The sequence below is a fragment of the Apium graveolens genome, chromosome 10, assembly GCF_009905375.1.
Source record: "Apium graveolens cultivar Ventura chromosome 10, ASM990537v1, whole genome shotgun sequence".
Taxonomy (NCBI): Eukaryota; Viridiplantae; Streptophyta; class Magnoliopsida; order Apiales; family Apiaceae; genus Apium; species Apium graveolens.
The window spans coordinates 236,653,827-236,670,073 of NC_133656.1; the positions used below are offsets into that span (position 1 = coordinate 236,653,827).

A 16,247-nucleotide genomic window follows, 5' to 3' on the forward strand; every position below is an offset into this window, starting at 1 on the left:
TATTAGTTATAGATGTTTACTTATTGTAAATTATTAGTTAAATGTATATGTATACATGTGTGTGTATAATATTTTCAAAATTATAGGGGAAAATTGTGTACTTAAAGTCTAAAACCTCGCTGATATTTTTTTAATATTATAAAGCATTTGTATCATTATATATTTTTATTTCAAAAATTAAATTTCGGTCTGTAATTTGTCTTTAAATTTCTTATACTAGGTTAGATTCCGTAACTTTTGGCATTATTAAATTTTTATTTTGCTTGCATTTTAATGTTGTCGGAATTGTCAAGTTTAAATAGCTTGTGTAACAAGTTATGTTAATTATATTATGTGAATTTTTTCAATTTCAGACCCTTCTTTTTTTTTTCCTTTTTTTTTTGGTTTTTATGCCAAATGGCCAATGTTTTGTTTACTTTGAATTTAATTATTATTATACAAATGTTGTGATTTTGTATAATGGATTTAAATAGATACATAAATTTCTTCTAAATTGATAGTTTGGGAAAAATATTACTCTGAGGAGTTATCACATAAATTTGCATTATTTTTATTTTGAAATATGTGAAATTATCATTGTGATCCCTTAATGTATCATAAAATTCGGCAATCAACCGGAATTAATCGCTAGATGTGAATAATTGACTCGATTATGTAAAAAAAATTATCGGGTTTATCAGTTAAAAAATAACCTAAAAGAAAATAGGTAAAAATAATCTAAAATTAAAAAGCTAGAAACTTCAGTAAATATAAAAAACTCTTTTACCTTTTCTTATTGAATTGATCCGTGATCCAAAAATTGAATTTCAAAAATTTCATTTATTTCAATTATCCAATATTTTAAATAAATATGTATAGATTATTGATAATCATGTGTATACAATAATAAAACAATATAAGAAGAGGGGGGTGAGTTAACGACACACATATCGTCTCAATTTTAAAAAAAATCTCAAAGTTTTGAAATAATAAACTCAACAATTAATTAATTACCTCTTATTATTCTAAAATTTACTTTTAACTAAAAGCATCATCTTATTGTGTGTAATGGTCAAAATTATCAAATTATTTTAAAATTGGTGACATAAATACCAAGTTTGAGATTTGTGGCCAAATATACCATCGCAATAAGCTTTCCCATATTAGAAATTTAACCTTTTTTATTTTTTAAAAGCTAAAGTATGTTTTTTGAGAATAGTTATACGAGATACGTTTTCATGGACAGGGTATATCCGCATTCTGAGATTGGGTATTTTAATAAAAAAAATATTTTTCTTTGTAAAAAATGTATTTACACAAGTTAATAAGATAAAAAATTGAGATACCATGTCTAACAATGGATATTCGATTGATAAAAATTGCCAAAATATTAAAACTAGATATTCTTGCCACTTTGTACAAAAAAGTCATTTTTATCATTATTTCTCTTATTACTATCCTGAAACTTGTGTACCATATTAATAATTTTTAATCTTAACACAAATTAATTTTCTTATTTTATCTACCATATATTAACTTATTTTATCTATCAAATTGATTTCGGCTAAAACTTTCTTATCAGTTTAAAATTAGTAAATTATTATTTTAATATTTTTTTAATTTTTAAGTCCAAATATATGTGTGTGTTTGTATAAACTTGCAAGAATATTTTAATATTATTTTAACCACTCTCAAGTCAAACTTTGAATCTTTATATTTTTTCAAACTTACCTAAATTTTAAATAATAAATTTTAACTTTTAGCTTATAGAATAAGTTAAAATTATACGAAAGTCAAATATTAGTTATAGATGTTTACTTCTTATAAAATATTAGCCAAATGTATATATGTATAATATATATATGTGTGTGTATATATATTATATACAGTATAATATTTTAAAATTGCAGGGAATGTGCTTACGTGAAAATGGTGTATTTAAATCTCAAACCTCACTGCTTTTTCTAAGAGTAAAGTGTCTTTTTTTAAGAATAAAGTGCACTATGTGTATACGTACTTCATGTGTCAGACCACTTGAAATAATATATTTTATAAACTCTCGTTTTATATATTTCTCAAACTTTTTTGCAAAGTCACTATTCTTGTCAAATGGACCTAACGTCGTTAATTTTTTAAGGGTATTTCCATCATTTGCATAAATCAATGACTTTATCTTGTACATGCACCTAGATTACCCCCTTTTGTTTCTAATCAACCTTAATTTACACGTTCATCAGTAGCCTCTTAATCAAAATCAAACCAATCGTATTTTTGTTTCAAACTCAGATGATAACTGGGAATTATCAAATTGAAAAGCCTACAACCACTCGTCAATTAATAAAATAGATCTCAAACTCAACAGTCGTTACTACCATTAACAACTTTGTTGCCAGCAAGAAATATAAAATGGGGTAGCATTCACCAGGAATAACAACATCAGCGGTCGTTACTAACGTCAATCATCTATTACCACCAATGCCTTAGAAAATCATCTTTTTTATTATCATACAACTCAGTGGTTTGAATTCAGTGATTATGTCGCGAACGAATAACTTTATGGCCCGTTTGGGAAACTGGATTTCATTTGAAATTCTGGATTTGATCAAATAAGTTGTTTGGGATTTTGGATTTGTATTTCATTTGAAATCCAGGACATTCAAATATTAGTATAAACATGAGATTTTGAAATGACAACTCAAATCCTGTCATTTGAAATCCCTCGTTTGAAATGAAATGCAAGTTTCCAAACGTCCTCTTAGGGTTTGGAAATTTGAATCCACTTTGATAAATGATTGGTAAATATATGCTTATGCACTCAAATCTGGTTTGTGGGCGAGATCGGGTGTTGATAATGTTGTTATTCCAATTGAATGAGAAATTGGGTATGGCGGATGTATATGTATATATTATAGTGTGTGTGTATATGTGACAACATGGTAACAAAATAAGAACCGTCGATTATGCAGGTTTTGTGATAATTTTTATCGAGTTTAATGGAATTTTTGGTGAAAGTTGAATTATAATTCGTTGAATTACTTCGTTTGTTGATTTTGATGTTGGAGACGAGTTTTGTTGGATGTTTAGATTGGAAATGAATCGAAAATGATTCAAAATCGAGTGATTTTAACTGCTAACAAGGCTTATGGGCTTGCCGAAATCTGGTTTTTCCTAACTCCGGTGATGTGTTCATCAGTTTCCCGGCCACTTTGTTCCTCCTGGACGCCATTTGATCTTACAAATAAAAAAATTATGTATATATTTGTTTTGAACATATATAGACATAATTGCCCCTGTAAAATATTAATGGTGTTAGGTCTATTTGACGGAAGTACTCACTTTGTAAAAATGTTTGAATTACAAGTACAGAAAATGATAGTTTTTTAAAGTATAATATCTCAAATAGTCGGACACGCGAAGTACAAATACACATAGTGCACTTTACTCTCTTTTATTATTATTATTATTATTATTATTATTATTATTATTATTATTAGTATTATTATTATTATTATTATTAGTATTATTATTATTATTATTATTATTATTATTATTATTATAAAGCATTCTTGCTGGTCTCTTAAAGTATTATTATTTTTTTTTTCAAAAAATAAATTTCAGTTTGTAATTTGTCTTTAAATTTCTTTTACTAGGGTAGAGCTCGTAACTTTTGACATTATTAAATTGTTATTCTACTTGTATTTTAATATTTTTTAAAATTGTCAAGTTTAAATAAATAGCTTTTGTAATAAGGTACGTTAAAAAATAAATATACACAAGTAGAGCGGATATTCGATCGAAAATCCATTACTCGAAGGAATCCGGATATGGATCGGCTTATAAAAAAATCGGGACCGATCTGAATCTGAGAAATTAAATGGATATGGATATTGATTTAGGTGGATCTAATGATGGATATTCTACCCTCCCCGGCGGACCCCGATCCGATCCCCGCCCCGAATGTGGCGGAAATTTAGGGAATTTTCCGGGGATGAGAAAGGGAACGAAGGAAGTTCTATGAAAATTTCGGGGATCTGGGGCAGGGATTAGGGCCTCCTCGCCGCAATCCCCGACCCCGAATTCTCCATGTATAAAATTAATAATATATTTATATGTTAAATTAAATAAATTATTAAAATTAAATAAAATTTATATTATTGTTATAATTTTAAAATAATCAATCAATTTTCAAAAGATAAAGAGGTTATTTTCTCAAAAGACCCCCTGTTTGTGTGTGCACATATACGTGTATTTTAGGTACAAAGTGATATTCAATGATACATAAAAGTACGTAAAATAAGCGGAACAGAACCCTGACCCATGATTTTATTCAGTTGGACTTACTTATGCCGTAAGAACCATATTTTTCCTTAATTCTTAGTGTCCTGACCAAAAACTCACAAACTCACACTCGTTGTCGCATCCAAAATTTAACCGGAAGCAAATTATCCTTATCAGGGAAGTAATCAACATGAGAAACAGACTCAGGAACCCTAGTACGCTTAGCGGGAACCACCTCCAGCTTCTCTACCGCTACTTCATGTTCCTGACTTACTTTTTCGACGCAATTAACTTATCTCCAACCAGTCACGTGCTCTGCTCTAAACAGATCTGCAGCGTACGCTTCTCTGCATGTCGTAATTCATATGCGTTTGCTTTGTCCGGCCCTGTGTACCAGGGCTGAGCAAAAAAATGAAAACAAAACCAAAACCGATAAAAACTGAGTCGAAAAAATTGAGCGGAAATCAAAATCTTAAAATTAAAAACCGAACTAATTTCATAGGTGCGGTTCCGGTTATTGACTAAAACCGAACCAAAAAACCCGAACTGATCCGAATATTTAAATAATTAAATAAATATATAATTTGTATAATTTACATATTTTTTAAAGAAATTCAAATATGTAATATTTTTATATTTTGGGCCAATGTTACATTTGGGCTTAATATTCAAGCTCATGCAGTATTAACATGCCTTTGTACGAGAAATTTGTATCAGTAAGCCAATGCTTTACCAACTAGTCTTCTGTAGGGGTGAACATGAGTCCAGGTTGGACGGGTTAGAGTATAAAATCAAATCAACTATTGTATTCGGTTTACAAAAATTAGTACCCGTTAATCTTCAAAAATATATCCAACCCAACCCTATAATTCATATATTGGGTTGGGTTTGGTTGAGTTAGGTTGGGTAGGGTTATTACCTTGTCAAAGTCACAAAGTAATTTGAGAAACAACAATTGTATAATTTAAAATACTACAATCAATTTTAATTACCTCCACCAAAAACATATATTCCACATGATTCGTGCTATATAATGATTATTTGACAAGAAACCCATAAGACTTAGTTTCTTGAAAAACATATAATCTTATTCAGATAATAATATTTACCACACTTGTCTCATTTGCAAATCATCCCATAGAAAATATTTGCAGTTGAGTTCTTTATCTGGTTCAACATTTAAAGTTCGAATATTGTCACTAGAGTAAAGTAATTAGTTACCAACCTTACCGTGAACAAAATTTATTATAACACTATAATAATCACACAAGCGCAAATTTCACTCTAACTTATAAATCCAACAATAATTTTAATTTAAAATTGGATTAGTATTATGTAAATGGGTTGGGTTGGGTTGAATAAGGGTTAATATTTCATAAATCCTGGCCCAATCCAACATATTCGAGTCAATATAAAATAAACCCAACTATATTTCAAATTTCAGACAATTGAGTTTATTCGGCCAAAGTAAGGAGTGGGTTAGGCCAATTTCACGAAGTGGTCAATTTTTTATTCAACCCGAGTCTTCTGTATTATCATATTGGTAAACTTAAAAAATTTTGGCATTGTGCAGATCTAGTAGTACACTTGCTAACAAATTTCAAGTTCATCCGTCATTAATTTTTTTTGGCTCTTTTTATTTCTCATCTTTCAACCAAGTTTGTGATTAACTTTTTAAACTTGGACGCTTAAATAACTTTTGAATTAAGTATGTTTTTGGTTTGTAATTTTGTAAATATATGTTCTAATTCTTATTTCATCCAGTATTATAATCGAAACTGAATCGATTATAATTGAATCAGGATTTATAGATTGAAACCGAATCCGACTTGAAGTTGAAGATTTTGATTTTAAAAATCGAAGATATCTGATTGTAATTTCGATTTTATAGAAAACCGAGTCGAATCGGCTCATACTCTCCTTTGGTGTCTCGAGTGCCCAGTTTGCCAATTACAATAGGCCAATTACTACAATTCATATATCAATTCAAGTACGTCCTCCGCCGATCGCCTAGTAACAATTTCAGATTGTCACTCAACTACATGCCCCCCTACGAGTCCCATTAAAAATTAATAATTAGCGTAAAAACCCGTGCGAGGCACGAGCCTCCATATATATTGAAATATTATCTCGAACGAGTTTGCATTTATACATAAATAATTTTTTAATACGATAAATGATCGTTTTAACTTTTCACTGGCTTGTCTTACTTCTTTTTTTCCATACATACTATTAAAACGGTATTAGATAACTTTAGTGATGAAAACTTTTTTTTTATCGTATAATTCGATTTTAACTTACCCTGATAATCTTGAGATTTGATATTTATTAAAAACTATGTGATCCTAATTAATAAAAAACTCAAAACTATATCATCATAACAAAAATATTTGAAATTGTTCGTAGGGATATGTATCGGGTCACTTCAGGGTTGGGGATTACTATCCTCGCTGCTGATTCCCGAACATACCTTGAATCCGAAACGGGCATTCTTTTGGTTACCGGTCTCGGCTAGAACGGGGATTCCCACGGGAATGCGGAGAATAATTAAAAATAATAATTTTGTATTTTTAGTATATTTTTTAAATAAAAAATAATCTACTAATCCGTAATACATAAAAATATTGATAATATCTCATATTTTTAATATTAAATCATATTAAAACTGATTTATAATATAAGAAGGAGGCACATAAATAATATATAACAACATTTTATATACTCAAAAATTTAAGTTATAAAAACGAACTTGATAAAAAGAGAGGAGGTAACTTATCTAATAAAAAATTTGAAGTTAGCTCAAAAAGTGATGTAGCGCAATGGTAGTGGCATGAAATGTTTGAGTGAGAGATCTGGTGTTCGATTCTTAGGAGATACAATGTTATACTTATTTTTAACATAAAATATATTAGGATGACATTGTTATAATTTTTCAACATAAAAATGCAAAATTATAATTTGACAGCCATTAAAATGGCTCAAATTGCCCCTTGTCTTTTATAATAAAACTCCAAAAATTAAATAAAAAGGAGGCACAAAAATAATACATACCAACAATTTATATACTCAAAAATTAAAGTAATAAAAACGAACTTGATAAAAAGAGAGGATGTAACTTATCTAATAAAAAATTTAAAGTTAACTCAAAAAGTGATGTAGCGCAATGACATTAAGAGTTTGAGATGAAAAGTTTGAGGGGAGGTCTGGTATTCGATTCTTAGGAGATACAATGTTATACTTATTTCTAACATAAATTATATTAGGATGACATTGTCATAATTTTTCAACATAAAATGGCAAAATTGTAATTTGACAACCATTAAAATGGCTCAAATTGCCCCTTGTCCTTTATATACCAATATATACCAATAATTTATATACTCAAAAATTAAAGTAATAAGAACGAACTTGATAAAAAGAGAGGATGTAGCTTATCTAATAAAAAATTTAAAGTTAACCTAAGAAATGATGTAGTGCAATGACATGGAATGTTTGAGTGGGAGGTCTGAAATGTTTGAGTGGGAGGTCTGGTGTTCGATTCTTACGAGAAACAATGTTATACTTATTTTTAATATAAACTATATGAAAATGTCATTTTTATAATTTTTCAACATAAAAGGGCAAAATTGTAATTTGACAGCCATTAAAATGACTCAAATTGCCCCTTGTCCTTTATAATAAAACTCTAAAAATTAAATAAAAAGGAGGCACGAAAATAATACATACCAACAATTTATATACTAAAAATTAAAGTAATAAAAACGAACTTGATAAAAAGAGAGGATGTAACTTATCAAATAAAAAATTTAAAGTTAACTGAAGAAGTGATGTAGTGCAATGACATGAAATGTTTGAGGGGAGGTCTGATGTTCGATTCTTAGAAGATACAATGTTATACTTATTTTTAACATAAATTATATTTGGATGACATTGTTATAATTTTTCAACATAAAAGGGCAAAATTGTAATTTGACAACCATTAAAAGGGCTCAAATTGTAATCTGACTACTTGTTTTTGGAGTTGGGCTGAATTGTGATATCCTGTTGGGCCTGTTGAGTATGTTGGGCTGCATACTCTGTAACAGTGTTGTAGATGAATGTGCAATAGGATTTGATACATGGCCATATCCAAAGATCAGGTTAAATAATGGTATTGCATATTTCGTGAAAATTTATTCATATTTAAGTAGGCGGATTTATAGAATTGTATCGTTGGATTTGAGTTGTAAGACATGCAGAGAAATAAATTTTCCTGAGGATTATGGAAGGTGTGAGTTTGATGATAACTATATTCTGGAAGCATACGAAGAATCAATAGCTCTTATAGGGTTTAGAAAATACAGGTCTATCCGTTTCTCCGGGCCTGATGTGGTGATGTGGGTATTGCGAGTGAACCCTAGCAGTAACTCCTTTTCATGGGATAGGAAGTACAGTATTGAATCGGAAAGTGATTTTCATTTTCAGCTGAAGGATTTCATAAACAATGAAAGGCTTGTGATGGTGGGGACTCCTAAATATTCAAGTAAGCCTTCATCTGAGTATTTCTTGTATAATGTACATGATGCAGAGAGTAAAACCGGGCTCCAGTTTAAAATTGAGGATTCTTCGCGTGTGGATGATTGGGGCCTGCTTCTCGAGGAGAACCTTGTTTTACTTGATGAAACTATCGTATCTCCTTTTTTGGAGACGCGGTCTGTTCTGTTAATGCTGCAGGAAGAAGAAAGGAAACGATTCATAGGCGGAGACTAACCAAGGTAGCTACCAGGAGAAACAATTTATCCAACAAGCGCAGCAGGGGACCTTCTTTTTGTATCACTCGGCCAATTTTGTCCTTTTTCAGCTTAATTTCAATGTCTGTTTGAGTTTGGATTGATCTGTCTTTCTTGTTGCAAGTTCTGCATCAACCAGATATTCATTACAATCTGCATATTCAGTACAAGCATTATGCTACTAAATTTGCTTCCTAGTTGACCTTTTTTTCTCAGATGTCTTTTCTGCATAATGCTATGTGTATGCTATTGTTTAAGAAGTATATAGTTCTTTTATATTACCTATAGACTACAGTTTGTTGTGAAATAATATCTGCATAGATTTAGGTTATATCTAGGGCCTGTCGTCGATCAATCTGTTGGAAGTTAAGTTGCCTGTCGTCCATCAATCTGTTGCAGACCGCTAGTGAATTACTAAAAGTACAGATGTTTGTCTAGTTAAGCACAGTCCATACTAGTATCTAAGGTTGCATCAGGTTTTTATAATGACTGAGTAGAGGCAGTATTAGTTAAAATTTGCCTGACCTAGAGATAGTTCAAGTTAAATGATCAACTTTATGCATCTTCTGCAGTATGATATATGAGTGTGTCAAGAACCAAATAGCGAGCCTTTTTGTTTGCTCTCATGTTTTCCTTTTACGAAGAGGATTCTAGGTTGTTCCAACTATCCTGTGTAATAGACTCGTTAGAAACCATTTTGAGGGTCTAATTTTGTAAGATCAAATCGGGCCTGACAGTATTCGATCCAATACTGACATTTTCGCAAGAGAAAAGTCCTCAGGAATTTGTACATAGCAGCACTTCAGTATTAATGTTCCAGGGCCCTAGATTTCCTTAAAATTTTGACATGGATAAAGAATCTTTGACCCCACTTGATACCTTTATCCCTGAGTCTAACAAAATGTAACTGCATACTGGAGCTTGTCTCTGATATTCCTAATAATTACTATGGTATTTTGTATCACTAATTTTGATTCTCCCTTGAAATTTCTCTTAATAGCTGTAGTAGATTGTCTATTTTTGTGTAAAGAAATATCTTGCTAGAACTACCGTTGCCTTGGTGGCCGCCAAGACCAATTTTTAGAACACTGCTTACAACATAATACTCTATCATATCGGGTTTTTGGAGCACTGATGGGAAATGTCTATATAAAGTTCACCATTAAGTTCCTAGTAGGAGGACAATGAGATAACACTGAAACATAAACTTGTAAGATGCTAACCTGATAAAGAACCTGTGCGATAAACATTCTTAACCTGATCAAATGGCGATTAAAAGATCGTATACGCATTGATGGAGCAAGATTTACAATCGTTTCTGACAGTAAACCACAAGCAATTACCAATACAGAAGGATTCAATTTCCAGTAACCATGTAGACCAACTGCTACTTGAGCAAATGGTTCAAAATAAATTTTATAAGCCATACCCTAGATATGTACTGTCTTTAAAACTGAACTATATAAACCATACAAGTTCTTGGCCAAAAAATTAAGTTTTTAGGCAAGTTGTAAACTGTAGCACCTAAAGTTTCGTCCATTTTATAGCTCAGCAAAGTCATGGAAAAAGATTCATATATTCTGATGGACTTCTCTGTATAAATTAAAAGACAAGCCAACGGAATAATAAAAAAACTTTTGGTGAATGATATTAGAGACGACTGGGTTGGGACGGCTTCATGCTATGCTTCAGGAAGTTCGACAGTTAAAGCTGAAGTAGTTACTACTGTAAACGTTTGCTGCCTTGCTGATTAATGAGTGTACACCGGCGAATCGAAATCAGATTTGTCAACTTCACCCTGCAAGAATGAAAGGAATATAAAAAACAGAAACATCTAGTTATATAGCTGAAAGTCCCACAAAAAGAGAACGTCCAAGCAGAATAATAAATAGCAGGCTCTTCGGGGCTCTATTCTTACCTGTTCAATTTGCATCAAAGGGCTATCACGTGACTTATTCGGGATAGTCCTCAATGTTCCCTGCAAATTTTTAACACATAAATAATTTGCTCTGAAAATATTTAAATAAGCATAATATGAGGCTACTTGACAAGTATGATGGTCTGTTGGTCTGTGTGCACTACATAAAAGTCAACTTCATGAGTATAGCATGCATTTGTTGGATGCAAGTATAATGAATTTGACCACAGGTAACTTTTCAAACAGTTAACACTTGTGCGTATAGTTTTTTTGTTCAACTCACAACTGAACCTAGAAAGTTTTCATGACTTTAATATAATAAAACCTATTTCCAGAAGCCATGTACAATAAAATTGTGAAACCATGGAACATGAATATACCTTAATTCAAAGTGTCCATAATAAGAAGTTAAAAAAATTGATACAAGGTATAAACAAACGTACATCCAGGAGCCATGGTCACAAGTAGGTAAGACCATACAAAATGCACACCCCATATTCAAACAATGTCCACAATATCAAACCAAATTCTTAACAAACCACCTTTATTGATTAAGATAAACAAGTCTAAACTGAAGTCCAATTACAGTACATGGAATTCACACGTCCAAGACTGTAGGTAACACACACCTTATGTTCTAAAACCAAGATGTATAACTAATTGCAAATGCCATCCACCAGCAATATACCTAATAAACAGACTCCAGACATATATAGCTAGAACTACCAGATCAAAACCCAGTCAGAACGTACGTATATAATCCTTTCAAGACTAAGTAGTTGGCAAAAACTTTTACAATGACAGATATGAGAATCTTAAAACCTAAAACTCTAAATTTTGTATTGAGTTTTTCAAACACTGATGGGAAATGTCTACAAAAATGTTCATTAGTAAATTCTCAGGAAACTAAGATTCAATCAAATAAACATAAACATGTACAGATGCTATTTCCATAAGACTCTGTAACATTTACCAGAGTAACTATATCCAGCTATAACTTGGTCAAGTAATCTAATCAAATGGTGATTAAAAGATCACCCACGCATTAATGGACCAAGATTTACAATTACTTTTAAAAAAAACACAAGCAAAAAACCAATACACAAAGGAGACAAGAAATAATGATAGTAACGAAGATGAATGAAAGTAAAAGTAGTGCACTTACTAGAGATATAAAAAAAACTATTACAGCTTCATTATTTGACAAAAATTAAGGTTAGTGTACCTTCTGTGCCCAGTAAAGCCCACATGCATTGCAGAGAGTCCTTGGGCCATCTGGCCCTTTTCGCATCATTGGCGTGCATCTAGAACTAGTGCCACAATGCTTGCACCTAGATAAGGAAGACATATTACACAATAACAGTACAAAGTAGAAACAGTATGATAAATCAGGCCCAAACATAGTTCGAGTTACACCTGAATCAAAATGGTATCTATTCCAAAATAGAGTGTCAATTAGGAAGGGAGAAAGAAAGAGTGTTTGCGCTAAATAATGGACTAACCATCCCTACAAGTCATTTCCTTCATTTGAATGTTACATGTTCCTTACTTCAAACATGTACAAGAACCAGCAATTAGTTTTTAATTTAAAGACCTAGATGCCTAGGGAGTAATATAATACTGAGTAGCATAAATTTGTCATGCATCGGAGTTCGGGGGCCTCCACCGATAGCCAACTAAGAAAACCACCTAAATAACTAAACAATTGGACTATAATCCATCACTATCCATATAAGAAAAATACTCAGTTTGTGCAGAAACAAACTTGTGGCCTGAAGTTGACTTACAATTTAAATTTGAAAATATAATCTTTACAACTTACTTATTCAGTTACATATTCTAAGTTTGTAATTTGACTTTACAAAGAGTAATATTATTCTCATTACATAATACTTTTCATATTTATGTTATTTTATTTCTTAATGACTTAACACATTATAAATTAAACTATCCAAATGTATAGTATCTCTCAAAAGTAAAAAAATGCTCCTACTTAGTTATTAAATAGACGTACCTTCAAGTAACTTTTTTAAGGTAAACCAAGAGGGCCCAATATTTCTCAAAATCAATTAATCACAAATGTATTGACGTGAATATAAATAAAACGATCCTACATCGATAAAGCTGTGTCCAAATTCATACACCTAAGGCCTACCAATAAAATTATATCCTTCGTTTTATTACACTTCACTAGTAACTGTGTACGCACAATGTCTCTAAAATTTAAATATATTAACAGTTCATGTTTAAAGGTTCTCAGTTCTCTTTACTTGTGAATGTGAGTTGACAAAGTAAAAACAAGTGAAAACAATCAGATAAAAAGTGTCTTCAACTATATTGTATTATGAATGTGCATACAAAGTATGATGTAATGACTGTTATTTTAGATCAACTAAATAGATATAACTCACAAAGTTTCTGGTGCACTATCATCTTGCCTAGAATCATCACCACTTGAAACAGTAATATCATCTGATGCTTTAGAAGTAAACTGACCCTTCTTGCGATTCATCCTGATATAATGTAATAATGTAGACATCAGACAAGAAAGGAAGTATAAACCATTCCTGAATCAATATAATATTGTGAAGGATACTAATATTCTACTACATGATTAGTAGTAACTCATTTTGTAAACCAAAAAATACAAAATAATATAACAAACAATATCCGGAACCGAGCATGAACCGAATTATTATGTTTAACCGCATCAACTAATAACATAATATAAAGCAACAATGGATCATGAAGCTATGCAACAATATGTCCATTGCCCTGCATATGTTCAATTGTTCATGTATATATAGAACTCAAGAACAATCAAATGCAGACTCAGGTAGTCTATGTAGAGTATGGTCATACTTCAGGTGAAAAAGGCGTACCATTGGTAAAATGCAATGGATATTGTCAGGGGCTTAAGAAATTTATTAACCAAAAGGCTCATCAGATGACCCTCAGTTTGCATATTTTTAGTTCTACAATACAACTAACAGAGAGAGAGAGAGAGAGAGAGAGAGAGAGAGAGAGAGAGAGAGAGAGAGAGAGAGAGAGAGAGAGAGAGAGAGAGAGAGAGAACTTGTTTCTAGGTAACAAGTGCAAGTACAAAAGTAAAGCTACAAACTTCCTGCTACAAGCCTCCATCAGATAAAAATTGGCAAGTATCTTAATAAGCACTGATCATTCATAAAAAATGATCACTCATAAATTGCAAATGGCACGGGGTAAGCAAAGTTTTTTCATTTTTATTTATGTAATGCTCAATATAAGGTTGTGTTAAAGGGTTCAATATTACCATAGACTCGTATTTGCATAGGTCTTGACCTTATGGTTAGATGTACATCAAAACGTTTTGAAAATTAATATTGATGGTGTTTTTTAACTAAAATATTGGAATAGTTGAGTAAGTTTACTAGGAGTGACACTGCAAAACATATATAGCTTAACCGCAAGCGGAGAATAACATGAAATTTGCAAATTTTAAGCTGAGCAAACACAATTGCAATTTACATCTGCAAAGTTAAACACCTTAGCCTTAATTATCACATGAAAAAGATTGCACTTTTTCCAATAAAGTTAGAAATATAAACTACAATAACCAAGAGAAATTAAAAGCATAAAATAGCGATCTTTAGAGTAACAGCTATATCCAGAAGTATCAGTGAAAAAATATATAAAAAGGTATTATTTATTTGTTATTACTATATGCATCTACATAAATCAAGTAAACGTCAAATAAAATTATTAATCGGAACATTTTAGGGATCCTAATGAAAAGAAATCTTAAAAGACATTTAACTAAAGGACACACCTTACTGCAACTTCATGACGGACATCATATCTAATTTTCTTTTCATAGCACCGATTCTGTTTTTTCTGATAAAACCTGCGGAGAGAGGCCGCTCTCTCCGGATGACTACACCTCTGTGGATAATCTTTTGGATACTGTGGCTAAAGACCAATTAAAATTCTTAGAATACAAGCCAAAATAATATCAGTAACTAAAAAACTCACAAATCCAATTAAAGTACCGGAGGAGGATTCCTATACGCTATATCAGCAGGTTGCGGAGTCGACGGAATTTCACATCCCCCTAGTATCAAAAGCACCTGTTGCACCTGTAAAAACCATCAACCACTCAGCACTCTCAACAAACAACTCAAATTAGCTGCAAATTACATTAATGTTAAAATATCAGCAACATATCTCAGCAAAACATATGCTCTACTGACTACTCTAAACTAAACCCTATCAAATTCATCAACTGTAAATTCCGTAACTAAATTAATTTCCAAAAACACTTTCAATTAATTTACAAAATTTTCACAACATTCAAATATTACACAATACATCTCATCAAAACATATTCTATATAGTAAAAAACTCTAGAAAATAGATCAAACAGCTAATTCAGTAACTTCTCAAATTTACCTAATTTTAATTTCTTCTGCTCTAATTAAAATCAAATAATTAAAAAGAGAGATGGGGGGAGAGAGATGGGGAAAGAGAGAGGGAGAGAGATAGAGTGGGAGAGAAGATAAAGAGAGATAGAGGGACAGGGAGGGAGGGAGGGAGGGAGGGAGAGAGATGGAGAGAGCGGGAGGGAGGGAGAGAGGAGAGAGAGAGAGAGATTGAGGAACAGAGGGAAATAGATAGAGAGAGATAGAAAGAGACGGGGGGAGAGAGAGAGAGGGGGGAGAGAGAGAGAGAGAGAGAGAAGCCCTAACCTTCTCAGCAGTAACAGTATCAAACACATAAACCTGACCACCAAACGACAACGTAAGCTGATCAGCAGAATTCCCACATTGCGAAACGCCGTCGTACGACACAGCATCACCACCACCTTCAACAACCTCATAATTAGCAATAGTATCGCCTTCTTCAAACCCATTCGACTCATCATACTGCAATTCGCCGGAAATAGGATCGACCGGCACGGCGGCGAGCTTGTCGGAGTAGTGATTCGAATAGCTCATCGGCTGATTTTGATTGTACATTGTTGTGAAATTGGGCGAGATTGTTAGGGATTTGAGCCCTAATTGAAGTGTGTGTTTTTGTGTATTATTATAGAGAGAGGTCGGTGAATGACGGTGAGAAAAAACACACAAACACGCACTAGCTAGGGGGAGTGTTTGTGTTTATTTATAAGATATAGGAGAATGCCCATTGTGTGTTTATTTATAAGATATAGGAGAATGCCCATTGAAATTTGTTGATTTACGATGTTGCCACTGCCTTTCCTTGTCACAAATTCGTTTACAAATCAAACGAGTTCGATGATACTCGAATATCTGTCGATAACAAGA

At 31.9% G+C, this 16,247-nt stretch overlaps 1 protein-coding gene across 2 annotated transcripts; it reads right to left on the minus strand.

The window, feature by feature from the left end:
- Positions 1-10,417: 10,417 nt before the first annotated feature.
- On the minus strand, positions 10,418-16,069 carry LOC141690315 (GATA transcription factor 25). 2 transcript variants are annotated; one of them, XM_074495052.1, is made up of 7 exons: positions 15,669-16,069; positions 14,973-15,059; positions 14,753-14,886; positions 13,356-13,457; positions 12,170-12,275; positions 10,945-11,004; positions 10,418-10,824 (listed from the first exon to the last, which is right to left on the minus strand). In XM_074495052.1, the coding sequence occupies exons 1-7, from the start codon at positions 15,936-15,938 to the stop codon at positions 10,777-10,779; spliced, it is 807 nt and encodes a 268-aa protein (XP_074351153.1). In that variant the 5' UTR covers positions 15,939-16,069; the 3' UTR covers positions 10,418-10,776. The 2 variants fall into 2 exon arrangements, with proteins under 2 accessions (XP_074351153.1, XP_074351152.1); XM_074495051.1 differs by having other exon boundaries at positions 14,753-14,892; positions 15,669-16,065.
- Between the last annotated feature and the right edge of the window lie 178 nt (positions 16,070-16,247).